This window comes from Trichosurus vulpecula, chromosome 4, assembly GCF_011100635.1.
Source record: "Trichosurus vulpecula isolate mTriVul1 chromosome 4, mTriVul1.pri, whole genome shotgun sequence".
In the NCBI taxonomy this organism is placed as follows: domain Eukaryota; kingdom Metazoa; phylum Chordata; class Mammalia; order Diprotodontia; family Phalangeridae; genus Trichosurus; species Trichosurus vulpecula.
The window spans coordinates 374,651,660-374,673,126 of NC_050576.1; the positions used below are offsets into that span (position 1 = coordinate 374,651,660).

The 21,467-nt window shown below is 37.8% G+C and overlaps 1 protein-coding gene across 1 annotated transcript in view; it reads left to right on the forward strand.

Moving 5' to 3' along the window:
- The window catches only part of ITGBL1 (integrin subunit beta like 1), a 211,113-nt gene extending 189,989 nt beyond the window's left edge, over nt 1-21,124 (forward strand). The window contains exons 6-7 of the mRNA XM_036755785.1: nt 360-500; nt 20,970-21,124. Of these exons, the coding sequence (XP_036611680.1) occupies nt 360-500; nt 20,970-21,124 (296 nt within the window). The remainder of the gene's footprint in view (nt 1-359; nt 501-20,969) is intronic.
- The last annotated feature ends 343 nt before the right edge of the window (nt 21,125-21,467 follow it).

A 21,467-nucleotide genomic window follows, 5' to 3' on the forward strand; every position in this document is an offset into this window, starting at 1 on the left:
ACACCTCCATAGATGTTTTTGTTGTTGATCTTAGCCACGTTGAGCAGGTATTCCTGACCATGCTACACCTTTGTATCCATCCTCTGCTACCTATCATTGCTTCTATATTTTGTATTCATATTTTTGTTCTTTAAATGGGTAGTGAGTTCTCTGAGCACCCACGTTGGTTTCTTCAGATAACTCTTCTTTTTACTCTTCATTGGAATTGCTTCTCTTTATGAGAAGACATCTGCCTCGCTCCTTGTAATCCACATATACAAAGCAACCAACTTTAAAAAAAATCAACTATTTCATTTCATTGATTAAGTTGGGTTGATATACAGACTAATACATACCATGTTTTGTTTTGCCCTCCACAGGAACATGTGTGTGTGGTGAATGCTCGTGCCATGATGTAGACCCAACAGGAGACTGGGGAGACATTCATGGGGACACCTGTGAATGTGATGAAAGAAACTGTAGAACAGTCTATGATAGATATTCTGATGACTTCTGTTCAGGTAAGATGCAGTTGTAGTTACACGGTTAGAATATGCTCCTAATTTTTGTTTTGAAATAATGGCATTATATTTAGTCATGGTATGCATTTGGCTTCTCACTGGAACTGGGCTAAATGTAGATTTCTCAGCAGTGGTGGTCTCTTTGGTAGCCTTTTATTAGGCACTCAGCAATACCTTTTGTGAAACTAGGCTTATATTATCAAAGTTAGTCTAATTGTTTGCTCTTTGAGCAGTCACCTAAGATCTTAATTTCCTTTCTGTAAAAGGCAGGGGTTTCACTAGGTGACGTCTAAGTTCACTTATAGTTCAGAAACTCCATGACACAAGTACCTTGCTGCAGAGAACCAATAGTGGAAGAGATTCCTTATTCTACTATTCATATTTCTTTATTTATTTTGATCTGTACCTTTGCTTTCATGTGTACGGTGGAATCCAAGTATGGAAACTTCCTCCACTGATACAGACGGGCAACTATTTTGCACCTTATGTACAATTGCTTGAGGGTACTGAGAAACTAAGTGATAAACCCACATCTTCCTAACTCCAAGTCAGGACAACTCTTCACTTATTCCTTTACTGCCTCTCCTATACTGCTAACAAATTCTCATTACCAGAAGGATTAAAGTATGGGAGCCATGGACATAACGTCAGGAGTCGTACCATGAACCTTGTAACATGTTAGCATATTTACAAATCTTAGTCAGAATGCGTGTTTGGATTCAGTCAAAGGGCTGCACTTGAGGACCTAGAGGATCACACGTAGCCTCGAGGCCTCTGGTTCCCTACCCCTGTGACTAAATTAATAAAATCATTAGGTATTTTTTAGAATTTTAAAAATCTGATATACTTTAAGCACTGCAAACCTAAGAATTACCTCTCTGCTCAGTCTTATTATAATGAGGAGAATTTATAACATAAGGATTCAAGTTGGCTCAATACATGTGGGGTGCTATATTTTATTAAAGATATATTGATTACTGAAATGGAATTACGAATTTTTTTTCCAGTTCTATTTTTGAACTGAGACATGCCATAAGTCTGTCTGACTAGCTGAGGTGTAGTTAGGAAACTCCATTTGTCCCTTTGAAAGACTACCAGCAGAGAAACAGATAAAAGCCTTGCCTTATTTAAATGTAAATATCCAGCTTCAAAGACTTTACAGGATTGCTATAGGAGGCCCTGCTGCTTAAGACTTCCCATCACAGAGGGCTCTTTTCTTTGGAGAATTCACAGTACTTTGTGGGGATTTCCTAGTTACTGTCTGAACTTCCTATTGCTAAGTGAATGTCCTTTTAAGATTTTTATTCCTTTCAGTATGTAGCTAAATAGTTGTTGCTTCAACATTTTCCCTTTTAATTATTCTAGTTGCTTTTAAGGAGCTCTTTTTTTTTTAAAGAAAAAGAATACTCTATAAAAATGTTACTTTATTTAGTCAAAATGATCTGTTTTGTTTTTTTGTGATCACCTCTATCAGTTATTCAAGAATCTACTCACTAGCTAAATTTTTGAAAGAGATTTGAAATTAAGAACTATATGGAAGATTATTCCAAATCGCTAATAATATATAACAATACAAATCAAAACAACCCTCAGGTTCTACCTCATACCCAGGAAATTGTCAAAGATTATAAAAGATGGGAATAGACAATATTTGAGTGTCCTAGAAAGACAGAGGCACTAATGCAGTGTTGGTGGAGCTGTGAATTGGTCCAGCTAGTATGGAAAGCAATTTACATTTATGCATGGAAATGACTAAAATGTGGATACTATGGGTGATAAATATTCTGGAGGCCCTAGTTATTGATTTTGCCAGCAAGGGACCCTTACTTGCAAGGACAGACTCCCCAAAGCAAGTTTTGTTGTTGTTCAGTGGTTTTCAGTCATGTTTGACTCTTTGTGACCCTATTTGGGGTTTCTTTGGCAAAGATCCTGCAGTGGTTTGCTATTTCCTTCTCCAGCTCATTTTACAGATGAGGAAGCTGAGGCAAACAGGATTAAGTGACTTGCCCAGGGTCACACAGCTAGTAAGTGTCTGAGGCTGGACTTGAATTCAGTTCCTCCTGACTCTAGGGCCCACACTCCATCTGTTGTGCCACTCATTGCCCGAAGCGAGTTTATGGGAGGCTTATATATGCTTAACTCGCAAAGGAAGAGGAAGACTTCAGGCAAAAGGAGATTGGAACAGGATTTTTGCAAGAATTTGTTGGCTAGATAAGATACCCTGACATGAATGACTAGGCTTATTCTTGAAATCTGGGAACTTCGAAGTTTCCCTGAACAGGTGTTATCACACAGGGTGTTCTTGTGGCGCTGTCATTGGGGTGGGGAGTATGGCACGGAGGCCTTTTGATTGGTGAACTAATGCTTAACACAAGATGGAGGAAGTTGTGCTCAGTTCACCAAAACAAAGGGAGTTGGGTTCAATTTGTGATCCACAGTTGTCTCACCCACAGAGTATACTTCTACGCATTTACCCTAAGGAGGTCAATGGTAATAAAGAAAAGGCCCAATATATACCAAAATATTTATAGCAGCCCTTTTTTAGTATCAGAAAATTAAGAAAAAATGAGGATGCCCATTGAATGGGAAATAGCCAAGTAAGTTGAAATGCATGAATGTAATGGGATAGTACTATGCTCTAAGAAACAGTGAGCATGATGACTACAGAGAAGCCCAGAAAGATGTATGAACTGATGCAAAATGAAGTAAGCAAAACTAGGAAAACAATATCGGCAATGATTGTGATCATGTAAATGGAAAGAACAAGAACAAAAAACATCAGAGGCTGAATGTAGTAGACCTATAAAGACCAACTGTGGCCCCACAGGAGAGATAATATGAAGGGGGACCCCCTCCTTTTCTTTCAGATATAGGGGACTGTGGATATGTGTGTAAAACTGTAGAGAATGAATGAATGTTTTCAATATCTTGGTTAATTTTACTGAACTGTTTCTTTCCCTCTTTTTTATTCTATATCATAAAGGATGGTGCTATGGGAGAAGAGTATTATATCGGGACATATTGGTGATATGAAAACAAAACAAATCAATACAACTAATTTTTAAAACTCAAGGTGGTCACCATGCAAAGTCAGACACTGGTGCAGAGTCAATCTTGAGTGATCCCATGACCTTTATGCTTTGGGTGCCTATACAAAGAGCTTATAGGAGATGGCAGTCTGCAAAATACCCTCAGCTATTTGCACTGATTCCATCTCTCTCTGTGATACTATAATGCGGGAGGAGCTGAGGCAGCCTCCTCATTGAAAGCATTTGCCAATCATTTTTGTCTTTCCTTATATGGAAGTTTGTTTCCTCCTTTCTATAAAAGCAGACCCTGCAGTTCCAATTCTGGGCCAGTGACACCCAACTTTCCCAGTACCTGTAGCCTTGAGTGCTAAATAAAATCCTTTTAGCTTTCTTTTCCTGAGTTTGCCTCATTGATCAAGGTGAGGCCTGAGCTAAGACTTGTTTAATATCACTTTACAAAATGCTTGCATTAACATTACATGTAAGATCAAATCTGGAAATACTTTGTAGACATATATAGAACAAAACACGCTTAAGAAAAGGTGTCAAAAATAGTAAAAAATAAAATAAAATAAACTATTTCCCATGAGTTTATATAATTGTAAAATTGCTTATCTGTTCAATATAAGGCAAATGTCCTTTTAAGTTAGAAGTGAGGCAATAAAAACTCTGAAACCTAAATCATATAAATCAATCACATATTCTACTATTTTTTTTCTCCTTATTTCAACCCTCTTTAGGATAAAAAAGGGGAAGAAGTGAAAAGAACAATAGGATGCCTGTCTGTCACTTTTACTTTAGTGTTTTCTCGATGAAGCGTTATTTTTTGTAATGTGAAAGAGATCTGGCAGTTTGATTTTAGTGGATGGAAAGCTTAATACGAATTAACATTATGATATAACAGCCATGTATATAATATCTTAGATTGAATTCAGAGACAGACATAGTGCCCCAAGTGAGTAAGATGAGAATTATGATATATTTGACTTTGGTTGACCACATCTTTCTTCAGTCCTAGGAAGCATACTGACATCCTAGAAATCTTTCACAGAAAGATGTCCAGGAGGCTAAAGGGACTGCAGGCCACGCTTTATGAAGACTGGTTCATAGAAATGAGATATTCTTGGAGCATGAAGAAGAGAAGACTTAGAGAGAAAATTATAATTGTCTTTGAGGGGCACCATACTTTAACAAGGTTATTAATGAACTGGAGAGCATCCAGAGGAGGGCAACCAGGATGATCAAGGGCTTTCAGTCCATGCTATTTAAGGATCACTTGAAAGAACTTATGATGTTAAGCCTGGAGAAAAGAGGATTTGGATTTAGAGAGAATTGGAAGGCACCTCAGAGTCTATCTAGTCCATTTGTTTCATATTAATACATGAGGAAACAGATTCATGGAGACTAAAAGTTTGTCCAAGGTCATATAGATAATATTTGGCAGAGACAGGATTTGAACCCTGAACTTTTGACTCCATTACCAGTGCTATTTCCACTGTACCATGCTTCCCCGTAAGTCCCATGAGAGGCATACCATGGTACATGTGAAAAAATTTTTCTAGTAGTTAAACATCAGTCAGATGGAAGACTTGTTTTACGTGATCCCAATGAGTATACCCAGGAACAATGAGAGGAAATTGTTAGGAAAAGCTTCCTGACACTTAGAGCTGTTCAAGAGTAGGATGGTCTCCCTCTTGGAGTAGTGGAATCTACCTTGTTGAAGGCCTTCAAGGAGAGGCTTGATAACCACTTCTTAAGGTATGTTATACTGAAGATTCTTTTGGGGGTATAGGAGGAACTAAATGTGATTTAACAGGCAGACCATGCATCTAGGTCTTTTGGGATCTGAGATTAGTTCTCTTCCCAACAAACTGCTCTTACTTCTCCTTTGAAACTGTATAATATATTGTAATTTAAATACCAAACCATCACATTTCCATTTTCAAGTTCATTTTTAGTATTTATTTATACAATAAATATTTATTAAGCACCTGTGCTTAATAAATAAACCATACTACACATATAAAATGTTAAAAACTCCCCCAAAGTCCCTACCCTCCAGGAGCTTTTATTCTGAGGGGTGGAGGGAATACAATATATCCACAAATACATAAATACAAAATAATTTAGGTAAAATGCAAAGTTTACTGTTTGACATTTAAAACATCTCATAATCAGATTCTTGCTTATCTTTCTAAGCCAAGAGCTATTGATCTTTTTTTTTTCTTTTTGGTCATCTTTCCTTTTTGAAAATCTGGTAAAGTTGGTGGAACCTTTTTCAGACTGAAAAAAAAATACTTTCATAATCTGTTCCCAATTTATCTTTCTAAGCCAGGGGCTCTTAATCTGTTTTTATGTCATAGATCCCATTGGCAATCTGGTGAAATCTGTGGACCCCTTTACAGAATAAAAAATATACATAGCATTACAAAGGAAATCACTTGTATGCTCACGGACCTGACATTAAGAACACCCACTGAGTCTAATCATCCTTTACTCTCTGTAATTCCAACCAAATGAGCCTACTTGCTCTTTATGCACAATGAAATGTCTCCAGCCTCTGTGGTTTTGTACCAACTGCCACCTATGCCAAAAATGATCTCCATTTTTATCCCCACCTCCTGGAATCCCTAGCTTTCTTCAAAGAAGAGCTCAGTTTACATGCCCCAAGAGAGGCCTTTCCTAATTTTCCTAGCTCTTAGTGCTTTTGCCCCCATGTTCCAAAACTACTCGGCATTTTCTCTGAATACGTTTTGCATATATTTGTTTATATATATGGTCTTTTCCCTCAACAAATTGCAAGGTCATTGAGAGGAAAGACTGTTTCATTTTTGTCTTTATTCTAAGCACTTGGCACAGTACCTGGCACATAGTAGGCACTTAATAAATGCTTATTTATGGAGCACAAGCTCTGCAGTAAATCTCTTTAGCCACAATTCAAATTGGCAGAACAGATCTCAGAGCAAGATTGGCTCCTGCATCTCTTCAGGGATGCAGGTGTTTCAGGAAACACTGGTGTGTTTCCCTCTTTGTTTTCAGTCTGTTTAATTAGTCAGCAAGACTTACCTGGCCTTTAGAAATGGGTATTTAGTATGATGGTATAAGTGGTACAAAATCATCTCCCTAAAAGTCTGGAATATATTTTACCACAGGTACATACGGAGTCCAAGAGAAGGTGAACTCAACCTTAGAGCATGTCTAGCAAAGGGAGTTACTCATTACTTCTAAAAGTCCTCTTGCAGATGTTGCCTTTAGGCATAGTGTACCTTTTATGCTAGGTTCCTTATAGAGCCTTAAATCTGCCTTGCTTTATCTTGCCCAGTTTGTCTTTACCTCCTGATACAGACACTGTCTCAAGCCATTACTGTCCTAGGCACACTGTTGACACCGATGAATAAAGTCCAAATCTTCTCCCTCTCCGAAGTCTATAAGGTGCTCCTTGTGATCAAGAGAAACTATAGGGAAAGGGAGAGAAGGAAACCAAGGTAGACCCAGAGTCCAGGGTGCTTTTCACATCTCCCCAAGCTCCACTTCAGTCAAGCAAGGTCTACTCTACCGGTTGTTGACCTCATGAACTCTTGTTTCATGAGAGGCCCAGACATGCTGTTCACTTTACTCCCAGCTGAACTCACTCTCAGGATTGCTCCATCTCTCCACATTGGTATTTCCCTTTTTCTTCCTCCCATACATCTTCCTCATCCCTACCCGTCCAGCTATCTTATATGTTTGATCTGCCTCTATTAGAGTGTACGCTCCTTGAGAGGAGGGACTTATCTTGTTTTCTTGTATTTGTATCCCCAACACTTACCACATAGCCTGGCATATAGTAAGGGTTTAGTAAATGCTTTTTATGTGTTTTATCTGTCTATATTGAAATACAGTTATGAGACATATATATTTTTTAAATAGACACATTTACAGAGTCCAGGTTAATAGCCCATGTATAAAGTCACCTCCTGACTTTATATAAATGATTTTACAGTAACGCATTATCCCATTGACCACACTCTAGTTGAATTAAGAAATTAATCAGGCAAGATTTAAAAAGTGTAGCACAGTTTAAGATGGAAGTTGCACAGGAACAGTTTGGTAGATGGTTGTCCAATAATACTAAGAGCCATCCAGAATCTCTAGAATGAGCAAAGTCCAGCAATGACAAAGGGTGTTTTAGAGACCTAGCCCATATCCACCCAAATTATTTATTTTCCTGAAAAATTATCTAGGAAGACTAATCAGTGGAGTATCAAAATGAAGTTGTTGTTCAGTCATTTTCAATCTTGTCTGACTCTTTGTGACCCCATTTGGACTTACTGGAGTGGTTTGCCATTTCCTTCTTCAGCTCATTTTAAAGAAGAGGAAACAGCCAAACAGGGTTATGTGAATTGCTTAGGGTCATATAGCTTGTGTTTGAGGCCAGATTTGATGCAGGAAGATGAGTCTTCCTGACTCCAGGCCCAGTACCCTATCTACTTTGTCACCTAGCTGCCCAGAATGGTAGGTCAGTCCAACATTCAGATGGTTAAAACATCATCTCACTGGTTTTGGGTTTGATACTATTTTTTTTATCTTCACTCAAGTGAAGATCCCTTGGATGTCTCTTCATGGTATGGAGACAACTCTCAGGTCCCAAATTTATGCAAATACAACATAGATTCTTTCCTCATCTCTTTGAATCCTTAACTTCCTTCAAGGTTTATTTCAGGTGCTACCTCCTATGGAAAGTCTTTCTTGATTTCCCTAGTTCAAGTCGGTTAAGTAGAATGTCAAAGTACGGGGAGGTCATTTAGTCCATCAATCAAATCACCCCACCTCACCCACTTAAAATACCTGACAATTTCTTATTCTCTCATACCTTTGTTAGGATACATCTTGGTTGAATCAACCAATCATAGGTGTGAACTAAGAGCAAAGGCTAAGGCTCTGCCTTGGTCTTCAATCCCCACCCCAGCCCCCAAGTTCCTCTTGACCCAAAGAGCACTTTGTGGACTTTTGGAGGGTGAAAGGACTTGTACTCTTTCATCAGTGTCCCAGCAGTGACTAGGACAGTAATGGCTGGAGGCAGTGTCTGTATCAGGCAGTAAGGAGGTAATGAACAATGAGGAGAAACAGATTCCAGGCTTTATGAGGAAGCTAGTATAAAAGGTACGTAATACCTAATGGAAACATTTTGAGGATTCCAGCAAAAAGACTTCCATCTGAAGGTGAGTAATACAGCTGGTGGGAACATGGAGTAGTTGGAGAGCAAGTTGCATTGAAAGTGAAGTGAGCAGTGAGCAATATTATTGGCTCCCTTAGTAATCCTGTAAATTTGTTGTGCATAAATATTTCCTTTGCATAAAAAACATTCCGAGAAGTCCATAGATTTTACCGGAGTGCCAGAGGGGTCCATGACACGGAAATGGTTAACCCGCACTTTAGAACATAGAACTTGAGAGTTTGAAGGGATTATAGTAGGATTTAGAAATGGAGGACATTGAGTTTAACCCTTCCATTTTGCTGATGAGGAAACTGAGGAACAGAGAAGTTAAGTGACTTACCTAAATTTACAGATCTAGTATGCATCTCTGAATGGATTTTAGCCCAGATTTCTTGCCTACAAATCCAGAATCTTTCCACTGTACCATACTGCCTCTTAGAAATTATCTACTTCTGCCCTTTCATTTTAGTAAACTATACATAAAGATCAGGTGGCTTGCCTTTGATTATATAGCAGTCTACATGGTTCCAGACACAATGTAATCAAGATGTGTTACTCTCAGTACAGTGTCTTTGTTATTAGACTACATCTTGACCAATACTTGCTAAGATATTGACTTTAGCTTTGGTTGACCAATACTTTAATCTTCTGTAAAGGCAAGCAAAGTGGGACTTTTTAACTGTTTTTTTTTCTTTTGGAGTACTTCTCAGTACTAAGGCAATCAAGTGCCTTTGATTGAGTCTTACCTTTATAGGAAGGCTCATACCCTTTTGCTAATTAGTTCATGAGAGGTGTGAAGCCCTCGGGCCCTGAAAAAGGGTATATCTAGCCAGAGGATAGCCATTGAACTCAGAATCCAGAATTGAGAATTGAGAACTCTCAGAAGTGCAGGAGGAGAAGTTTTGCTTGGGGGCTCACTCATTGGAAGAGCATCATGTGATTTTGCCAGATGAGACTCTGAGTAGCCGTTAAGGAGCACCCTGGCTTTGAAAACCCAGATGTTGGTGCTTTCTCTCTGGTAACTATGTATGTATAGTTTTGGTCAGACAGCTAGAAGCCTGTCTGCTGATTTGTGTTATTTGCTCTGTTTATATAATTTGTGCTTGTAGTTTCTGTTTGTGTTTTCTCTGAAGTTCAGGGTGCTGACATTTTCCCTTGAACTAAGTGAATGATATATGTATGTTGGATTAAAGTGAGATTGTAAACCCCTTAAAGTTGCTTTCCTTAGAAAAGCAGATCAAAGAACCAGTGCCAGCAGCCTTCCTATGTGCTGGTGTTACTGGCCTTACACACCCACAGCAGCTGCTAGCAATATTGCTGTTATATCTTCTCAATCTATCATGTTTTCCCCAAGACAGGTCTTGTGCTTTTGTCATGGACTGATATAAAACCAGTTTTGCATATGTGAAAAGTTACCACCTAAGTAGTATAAATCTCTGAATCCTTACTGGAGTGGGACTTCATAAAAAGAATTCTAGGGTTAGAATTCAAAGGCCCCAAGTTCAAATCCTGGTTCTACTCCTTCCTATCTATGTGACCTTTGATCCACTTATCTTATTTGGACCTCACTTTCCTCAGCTGAAGGATAAAGTAATTGTTCTCAAAAATATACAATACCTATAAACATAAAGTAATTTTACAGTTTGAAGATCAGGAAAAGCCACGTGAACGTATTACCATTTAAGATGAGCTTTTAAGGGAGCTAGAGATTCTAAAAGTCTTACATTCTAATATTGTACTAATAATAGTTATTTATGACAGGGTCAGGGGCTGATAAGAAGATGCCTTAAGTGTGCTGCCTGAAAATATCAAAATTTATATTACCTCTAGTTTCTACTGTATGAGTTTAAGTGATTTTGTGCTGAATTAATTTTCTAATTGAGTCAACTTTTCCTCTGAGTTAGTTTAAAGTTTCACCTTAACTTGTTATCATCCCCAAAAAGTATATTGTCCATTTTTGCCTATGCTTGAGGATCTTATTTTCCTGATAGTCCCTTTGAGGCACTAGGGAGACTGCTGACTCAGATCTTACTACCAACAAGGTCTACAAGATGCTGATGGGTCAAATAAAACAATTAACATTCCTTAATTGTCAGAGAGAGGTGGTCACTAGCCCAAAGTGGGTGTGTTAGCCCCCTTACTTCAAAATAGCTAACCATGTTGTCTCTACCCCTACAATGCTACCTACCCTGTAACCACCTGTGTTACCTTCCCCTCCTACCCAACTCTGTACTCCCCCAAACTATATTAAGGCTGGTGAGCCCTACCTCAGGGTCTTTGATTGTTGAGCAAGTCCATTGATCAGTTCGTTAGTTACTGATAGCCTAGCTAGTAAATTGATCAAGTTCAGATCACTGTCTCTCAGTTTACTTAATTTTGAAACTTAACACTGCCTAAGGGCTAACTGCTACATGCCCTCACTATCGTGCATTCTGTGTGTCTCCATTCTTGACAACTATTTACTGTTGATCCTGATTGCATATGGGGCATTGCTTTAGTAAAGTGCAAGTGCGTCTGAATTTAATGACTTTTTGTTAGGGATCTGTAGCCCATCTGTGAGGAAAGCCAGCTGCTGGCAATTCAATTCAACGAATGCTTATTAAATTCTTATTATGTGCAAAACATCTTGCTAAGCCCTGTGAATTCAAAGACAAAAACAAAACAATCCCTGTCCTCAAGGAATTTACAATCTCTTGTCTATAATCTGAATTAGAAAAAGATAAAATGTATAAGAGAAGGCAAATGGAGTGGTATGAGGAATTCCTGGATGTAGGGATATTTTCTAACTGGACAGACCAAGGAAGGCACCATGGAAAAGATAGCAACCAGGTCCTCCTTAAAGATTTCAAAGGTAATGAGGGAAAAATGGCTCAAGTTATGAGGATGACTTCACATGGAGTAGTTACAAACAAAGACAAAATGGAGTAAGAGCGAGAAGTTCGGATTGCATGAAGAGATGTACCATGAAATAAATCTTGAACTCAGACTAGAGTTAGTGAATTTTCTTGAATGCTAAGCTAAAGTGTTTCTTTTTTATTCATTAGGAGATAGATAATCCCTAAAAAATCTTTGAGCAAGACAGTGCCCATAAATCTATGTATTATGAGGATTACTTTGTAGGATTGATTGAAAAGTGAAGAAATGGGAGACGGAAACTATTTAGAAATTAGTTGTGATTGTCCAGGGGAAAGGTAATAGGAGACTTAAGTTATAATTACAGTGGTGTCACTAGACTGCTCAAGAAGCTTTGGGTACCTTTCTATTGCCTCTAGAATAAAATACTAATTTCTCCCTCTGGCATTGAAGTCCTTTCACTTTCTCATCTCAAATACTAAATTGATCACCCATTAATCCTTTTATGAACTCTATGTTCCTGACAAACTAACCAACTGACTCTTCTTCATATGCAACATTCTGTCTCTTGCCTCCCTGCCTTTGTATAGGCAGTCCCCCATGCCTAGAATGTTCTTCTTCCTTACCTCTTCTTCTAAGGATAGCTCAGGTGCTACCTCTAGTTTTTACTCATCCCTCTACAGTCTACATGTTCCGTATCCCTATTTCCCCCACCCTCAACAGCAACGTTTTTGTCTACTTGATATGTTCAATGTAGACTTACCTGTGTGCATATTGTTTCCTCCTAGTAGATTGTAAACTGTGTGAGATAAGGTCTGTTCCTTCCCCTCCCCTTCCCTTCCCCTTCCCCTTCCCTGCCCTCTTCTGTCCTTCACCACTGCTTAGCACTGAGCCTTAGCAGGTGGTTAATAAGTGCTTGTTGAATCGCATTAGATGGAAAAATTGCTTTTGTTCATCTGCTGCTTTCATGTACCTTATCTAATTTAAAAATCTCAACACTCCTGTGAGATAGGTAGGACAGCTATTATTGGACCTATTTTATAAAGTGGTAAGCTGAAACTCAGAGAGATTGTGACTTGCTTAAAATCACACAAATTGTAAGTGGCAGAAGATGGAATTTGAACCCAGGTCTCTTGACTCAAACTCTAGTGCCCTCTCCATAAAGCTACATTGCTTTTGATCTGTTTTGGAGAGGTTTGAGAGGTTGTGGGGATCAGAGAAAATGTGTGATCCTCCATCTTCTTGTTCACATGACCCATAAGTTCCATAATATGTCCTTGTTCTTCATGTGCCACTATATTACATTTTAAATAACTTAGGACATTCTTCTTGGATTAAAAAATTGTTTCTACTTCCATATCCTACATGGTATAGTGGATAGACTTCCTACTCTACTCCTCCATCCAGAAAACTATGGATTCAAGTTCTGCCTATGATGTACGCTAGCTGTGTGATCATGGGAAAATGATTGAACATCCTAGTGATTGTTAGGAGCTCTAAAATTCTAAATTTGATGACATGTATCAAGGGAGGGATACTTCCATAACGTAAGTTCCTTACATGAATGAAATAAAAAGTCCAGACCAACCCCCTCCCACCCATCTCCCACCAAAATTCCATTGCTCAGCAAAGATGCTATTAATTTTAATGGCATTAAATATTCACAGCAAAGTGATAACAACTTTCCTTAGAATACAGCATATGATACTTGAAATGTTTTGGTCTGTGTCCCTTCTAACACCCACTCAGTTAGCTTCCCCTTTTAACTAGCTGTCAGGCTATTTCATTTGCTTTATCCAAGAGCAAGAAGGAGTAGAGCTGGTTATGAACATCAGATAGCAATTGTCTACCATTAAATATGGATTTGGTACGCTACAGCAGAAGGTGCTCTTCAATCCTTTCACCTTAAAAGAGTGGCATCTGCTGCTACTAAGATTCTTCATCAACAATAATTTTCTGGATATCCCCATGAGTGGTTAAGAACAATACATCTCTGTGTGTGTGTATATCCCATAACCACTATGAAACTGTTTAAAACTGGGCATTTTTTCTTTTCTGCTGTCACTGTAAGTCTCTTGTTTAAATCTCTTAATAGAGAGTAAAGTTACCTTTCTGATATCCAGATTGAACTTATTTAATTTAGTGCTGAAAGCGTTAGTCTTCCCAGAAAAGACAGCATGTTCTTTCTTTGTCCAGCTCTCTGACAGCAGGTCTAGCTGTTCTCAGAATGAAGCCTCCCACTTCCAAGCATTTTGAGGCCACTGGACTCTAGAAACCTGTAAAATCTTTGGTACTTTAAAAAGCTGTTTATTTATTTATTTGTTTGTTTATTTAACTTAATCCACTCCTCCTTGCCCCAAAACAGTATGGTAGAGCTGATAATAGCATCAGGATATCTTAAGGTAGATTATGGAGAAACAAATGTTATATATTAATTTTTTTCTCTTTAAAGTGGACTTATTATTCTAAGGATTGATTATTCTAAGATATTTTTCCAGAAGAATTCAATCTTTAAATGACTTCATTTTCTAGGTCTATGTGATCATATATACATGTTGCTTAAACAATGTATGTATAGTTAGTGATCACACTTTTTTCTAATATCTTATAAATTAAAGCCGAAGAGGACCCTAAAAACTATCTTGTCCATCCCCTTCATTTTACAGATGGAGGCACTAGCCCTCCGTGAAGTGACTGATTTGTCCAAGGTCAAACAGTTAGTAAGCGGCAGAGCCACATTTGAAATCCAGACTGTCCAATTCCAAATCCAGTATTCTTTGCATAACACTGCACAGTTCTACTTTTCATTTAATTAAAGTATGGGAATCTGGGGATTTTACTGGGCATGAAATACCATATGAATGACCAGTATTTCGTGTCTAGAACCAGAAAAGCGAATGTGAGTTTAGGCTACTTTAAGAAAGGTACAATGTACAGCTGAGCTGGTCAAATAACAACTGCAGTATTGTATGCAATTCTGAATGCCACATTTTAAGAGAATGATTAAATGGAGTGCATGTAGAGAACATAGAAAAGGATGATAGGATTAGTGACCATGCTTCACAGAAATGGGTTGGAAAAATGAGGAATGTTTGATCTGGAGAAGAGTCGAATGATCTTCAAGTATTTGAAGGAGAACAACATTGAAGAGTGATGAGACTCCTACATTTATCTTTCAAAATTCTTTCACTTTGTCCATTCTTCCTCTATGAAAGTTCTGGGCTCCTCAAGATAGTTCTAAACTAACTGAAGCTTCAGAGGTGCCGTTGGGAAAATTCCCCACCTCCTTACCCTAGCTGGCCAACCTCCTGTCCCATTTTATAACAGAGGCAGAAACACCCAGAGGATAGGCTTTCTGTTTGAAGCAATGACCAGTGAGAAGATTGATGCTCCCACCTCTTCATTTTAGGTGATATGAAGTTGGATACAGAGAATGAATAGGCATAAGCTGTTCATTAATTTGTGGATATTATCTTTCTGCCCAACCCCTCTTCCTACAAATGTACCTGTTACTGTTGAAAGTACCATCTTTCCAATCACCTAATTTCACAATCTTGGTGAAAGATTTAATTGTTCGCTCATCTTCAGCTCATATATCCAGTGTCACCACATCTTGTCATCCTACCTCTATTACCTCTTCACAGAGCCAACATGCTTATTTAGCCCCTCGTCACCTCTTGCTTATATTATTGTAGTAGCCTCCTAATTTATCTCCCTGGTTTCTCTTGTCTTTGAGCCTTTCTATGCAGCTTCCAAAGTGATTTTTTCCTAAGTATAGATCTGACCATCTCACTCCTCTACTTAATAAACTCCAATGGTTTCTTTTTTGACTCTAGTATAAAATCTAATTTCACTATTAGCTCATCCCCCCCTTCTCTAATCCTCAACCATTTCCTATCTCTTAGTACTTTATCTGCTGCATACATACTCCCAAGTTCTCTGCCCTCCTTAAATAATCCCCACTATAACCCCAAGTTCCCACTTGCTATTATCCTACTTCTTTCTTTCTTTGCATAGCTAACTCATCAAAAAAAAAGACTAACCTAAGTATCTCCACTTCCTCTCCTCTTACCATGCTTTACATCTTTTGCAATCTGGCTACCAATTTCATTACTCAACTAAAACTACCCTCTCCAAAGTTGGCAATGATATCTTTTAAAATTTTTTCTTTCAATTACACATAAATTTTTTCAACATTCATTTAAAAAAAATAATTGAGTTCCATTTTTTTCTTGTCCTCCCTTCCTCTTTCCTCCCTGTTTCAACAATCCAGCCAGCAGCTGCTGTTGGGGTCTGTAAAACCAACAATAACTAGCTCACAGAATGCTGCAAACCCAGGTCCTTTTGTTCTGCTTTATTAAGGAAAGCAACGTTAAGGGGTTAACAATCTTACTTTAATCCAGCATACAAATATCATTCACTTAGTTCAGGGGAAAAAGCCAGCACCCTGAACTTCAGAGAAAATACAAACAAATTACAAACACACATTTATAAACAGACCAAATACAATTCATAGTTACCAACACCTGAGTTCAGCCAGGAGCTCGACAACGGCCGGCTCAGAGTCATGTGCATCCCTACTGCTGCAGCTAAGAGCTCTGAAAAAAGAAAGCCAGCCCCTGGTTTTATATATCTTGTTCAGGGTCAAAGGTGAGTCACACATGCAACTCACCCATGTGACCTAAAATAGTTACAAAAATGTGACTTAAACCCACATGGTCTAAAAGCCTCTGATTTTACAAACATGTCACTCAAACCCATGTAAACTAGGCTTTCCGTTGAGGCAAGGAGGCCATCAAAGACTCCTCATTTAATCAAGGAAACAAAGGCCAAACTCTTCAAGGGCATGTGGTTGAATAAATGCTAACAGCCCATCTTGATTTTCAATACACTCCCTCATTGCTAAGGCCACCAATTTGATATAGTTTACATATCTGCCATCATGCAAAACATATTTCCATATTAATCATATTGTGAAAGAAAACACAGACCTCCTTGCTCCTAAAAAGAAAGTTTTTTAAAAGTATGCTTCTATCTGCATTCAGACTCTATCAGTTCTCTCTCTACAAGTGAGTAGCATTTTTCATCATAAATCCTTCAGAATGGCTAAGTCATTTACAGTTGATCATCGTATAATATTGCTGTTACTGTGTATACTGTTCTCCTGGTTCTGCTCACTTCACTTTATATCAGCTCATATAAGTCTTTATAGGTTTTTCTGAAAGCATCCTGCATCATCATTTCTTATGGCACAATAGTATTCAATCACAATCATATACTACAACTTGTTCAGCCATTCCTCAATTTATGGGCATCCTTCAATGTTCAATTCTTTGCCACCACATAAAGAGTTGCTATAAATATTTTTGTACATGTAGGTCTTTCCCCCTTTTTGTGATCTCTTTGGGATACAGACCTAGTAGTGGTATTTCTGGGTCAAAAGCTATGCATGGTTTTATACTCTCTTAGGTATAATTGTAAATTATTCTCCAGAAGGGTTGGATCAGTTCATAACTCTACAAATGATGCATTAATGTGTGAACTTTCCATGTTCCCCTCCAACATTTGTCATTTTCCTTTTCTGTCATATTAGCTAATCTTATAGGTTTGAGGTGGTACCTCAGAGTTGTTTTAATTTCCATTTCCTAATCAATAGTGATTTAGAACATCTTTATATGACTATAGCTTTGATTTTCTTCATCTGAAAACTGCCTGTTCATATCCTTTGACCATTTATCAATGGAGGAATAGTTCATATTCTTATAAATTTGACTCAGTTCTCTATATATTTGAGAAATGAGGTTTTTATCAGATAAAATTGCTTTTTATGCTTTTGTTGAATCTTGTATTTGAAAATCAAATTTTCTCTTCAGCTCTTTTCATCAGGAACCTTGGATAGCCCTCTATTTCATTGAATATACATTTCTATCCTAAATGATTTTACTCAGTTTTGCTGGGTAGGTGATTCTCGTTTATAATCCTACCTCCTTTGCCCTTCAGAATATCATATTCCTAGCCCTCTAATCCATCAATATAGAAGCTGCAAAATCTTGTGTTATCCTGACTCTGGTTCCATGATGCTTGAATTGTTTCTTTCTGGCTGCTTACAACATTTTCTCCTTAACTTAGGAAATCTGGAATTTAGCTATAATATTTCTAGGAGTTTCCATTTTGGGATGTCTTTCAGAAGGTAATTGGTGGATTCTTTCAATTTCTATTTTACCCTCTTTTAAAGGATATCAGGCTGATTTTCCTTGATAACTTCTTGAAATATGATGCCCAGGTACTTTTTTTGTATCCTGGCTTTCACGTAATCCAGTAGTTCTTAAAAATTTCTCCTTAACCTATTTTCTAGGTTAGTTGTTTTTCCAACTAGATATTTCATATTTTCTTTTATTTTTTCATTCTTTTGACCTTGTTTGATTGTTTCTTGATGTCTCATAGAGTTATTATCATCTACTTCCCCAATATTAATTTGTAAGGAATTATTTTCTTCAGTGAGCTTTTGTATCTCATTTTCCATTTGGCCAACTCTGTTTTTAAGGAGTTCTCTTCTTCATTAATTTTTGTACATCTTTTGTTATTTTGCCAATTCTGCTTTGTAAAGAATTCTATTTAGTGCATTTTCGTACCTTTTACTATTTATGCTATTCTGTCTTTTAAGCTGCTATTTTCTTCAGCATTTTTGTGTTCCTTAAATTTACCAAACTGTTCACTCTTTTTTATGATTATTCTTGAATTACTTTCATTTCTTTGCCCAATTTTTCCACTACTTCTCTTATTTGAGTTTTAAAAACCCTTTCTGAGTTCTTCTAGGAATTCATTTTTGGGCCTGAGACTAATTAATATTTTTCTTTGAGGCTTTGGATATAGCAATTTTGACTTTGTTGTCTTCAATTTTAATCTTCCCTGTCACTATAGTAACTTTCTGTGGTATGGTTCTTTTGATGCTGTTTCGTCATTTTCCTAGTGTATTTCTTGACTTTTACCTTTATGTTAAAGCTGGGCTCTACTCCTGTGGTGGAGAGGGCACTATCCAAAGCTTTAGGTTCTTTTGTGTTGCTATTTTCAGAGATAATTCTGGCGGTCTGAAAGTTTTCAGTTCTTCCAAGGTAGTATGATCTAAGGAGAAGTGTGATTACTGATCTCCTCTCCATTGCTCTGGTCTGAGTGACCACAAGAATTCTTTTCTGCCCTGAAACTGTGACCAGGGACCCTGCTTTGCTGCAGCTGTATGATGTAGCATGCTAGTGTGCCTCCTCATCCTGGACTGCCACCTGGAATCAAATATGGGCAATGAAATGGATTTGTGTACCCAGTATCAGCAAATGGTAACTTGTAAGCTCCTTTTGACCAGTTGTTTTATGTCCTTGCCATCTCTGATCTGAGAACTCCAAAAGCATCCCCTGCTTCTCTTTTCAGTCACCCCCAATGTGTCCTGCTGGCTTGCTGGTTGTGACCTGATCTGGACTGTGCTCCACTTTCACCGAGTATGACAGAATGTTCCTGTTGGCCCTCTAAGTTGTCTTGAGCTGGAAAATCACTTTACCTTGTCCTGTTGTTAGTTCTACCACTCCAGAATTTGTTTTGAGGCATGATGTTAACATTGTTTAGAGGGGAATTTGGGAGAACTCAAGCAAGTTCCTGTTTTTTACCATGCCATATTCACCAGTGATCTCTAAATTGCCAAGTCTAATGATATTTTCTTAATTCATGTGTCTGTTGACTTTTCTGGAGTGTTTGAAACAGTTGGACACCTTCCTCTGCATATCTTCTGTAAGTTTTTGCAAATTTCTCTCTCCTGTTCTCTTCTTATTAATTCTCAATTTCTTTTGCTAGATCATGTCACATTTACTACCTATCAAAGATTTGGTTCAGAATCCTCTAGCCTTTTCTTTCTAGACTGTCTCAAGTGGTGACCTCGCTAGTTCCATGGGTTGATGCACTATGTAGAAGGCTACTGGATTCATACATCTAGCCTTGGTTTCTCTTCTAAAATCCAGTCTCATGCCATGAACTGCCTATTATGTTTTAAATTAGACATTCCATGGATGACTCAAAATAAACATGTCCCAAAGTGGACTTGCCATTTTCCCCTTCAAACCTATCTCATTTCAAAAGGTACATTTGACTATTGAGGATCCCATCATCTACTTACTGTGGTTTAAAACCTCTCACCTCACATATGCCACCACATCTTGTAATTTCATTCTCCACAAAAATGCCTTCTCTCTACTTACATAAGTGACTGCTTTGTTTTCAGCCTTTATCATCTCTTGCCTGGATTATTGTAATAGTCTTCTAATTGAACATCTTCCTTCAAGACTTTTCATTCGAATTCATTCTCCATACAACTGCCTGAATAATTTTTCCTACGGTACAGATCTGACCATGGTATTCCCTTTTTCCTCTAGGATTAAATAGAAATTCCTCTCTCTGATACTGAAAATTCTTCCTTACTTGGTCCCTTCCTACATTGCCAGTCTTCTTATGCCTTAATCCCTTCCATGCATTCTACATTCCTGGCACACTGGTCTATTTGCTGTTCTCTACAAATAACTCTTCAGCTCCCCTCTCTGCCTGGTGTGCTAAGAGAAAACCAGCACCACTGCCTTTAAGGTCTATGATGTAACTCAAAGCCTAAAATCAAAGTCCAACTTATTTAACATCCCCAGGAGTAAATATAAGGGTCTTAGTTGGAATTAAGGAATTTCCAGTTGCAGTCATTTTGCTTTCCTTTGTGATACCAACTCCTTTCAAGTGCATTAGATCCTTAGAGGAGGGAACATCCTTTGCTCCAGGGTTTTTTATTGATCTTATGAACCTCTCATATAGAGAGGTTTTAACTCTTTCCTAAACCCAGGACAGCTATTCTGCAAGCCCTTGAATTCCAGGCAGGTTTTAGCCTAGTCTGTTTCCTAAGCTTCTCAACCAAATGATGAGTGGGGCTCAGAAGGCATAAACATTGACAACAAAACAATTTGGCTCCTATTTCCCAAAGCGATCATCCTTAGCAGAATTTAAGTGTCATGAGGACATAGAAAGAAAGACACAGCCACTAAGATAAACAAATTCTAAACCATAACCATCCTGTATACTGTTTTGTTTTTTAGAACCTAAGGGAGATAATTAAATGACATGCAACTGGATTTCTCTCATATTGACCAATTCAGAATTTGTCTGGCAAAAGATTGATTTTATCCAGCATGATTGAATTCCTTCATCATCATAATTAAATAAAAATTTATTTTTAAAGAAATTTAATATTAAAAAAAATACATTTTATCTCCATTTTTATCATATTGTCCAAATTAAGATTGTGATTCACAGAACACATTATTTGAATAGAAACAACTTCTGATTAAAAACCAAATCTGTGCTATTTTAAAGGTCATGGGCAGTGTAACTGTGGAAGATGTGACTGCAAAGTAGGCTGGTCTGGGAAGAAGTGTGAGCATCCCCTTTCCTGCCCATTGTTTGCTGAGGATAGCATCAAGAAGTGCCAAGGAAGCTCCGATTTGCCCTGCTCTGGAAGAGGTCAGTAAAGTCATAAAAACTTTTTCAAGTTCTCTTCACTCTATGCATGTGCATTCTCTTCCTCTGTCTCTGTCTCTGGTCTCCATCTCTCCCTCTCCACGTATATGTACACAAATATGTATGAATGATTATGTATATATGTGTGTGTACGCACACATGCATACACACACGTATACACACGCAGAAAGATATGTATTACTTCCTTCACAAGCAAATGGTCTGCCTTGTTAATTCATCACATAATGGCACTCAATGACATTCATATATCACAACTTACTAAAAATATTACTCAACTTTAGATATCTCCTCAGTTTCCAGTTGTTTTTTTTTCTTTTTGCCACCACAAAAAAG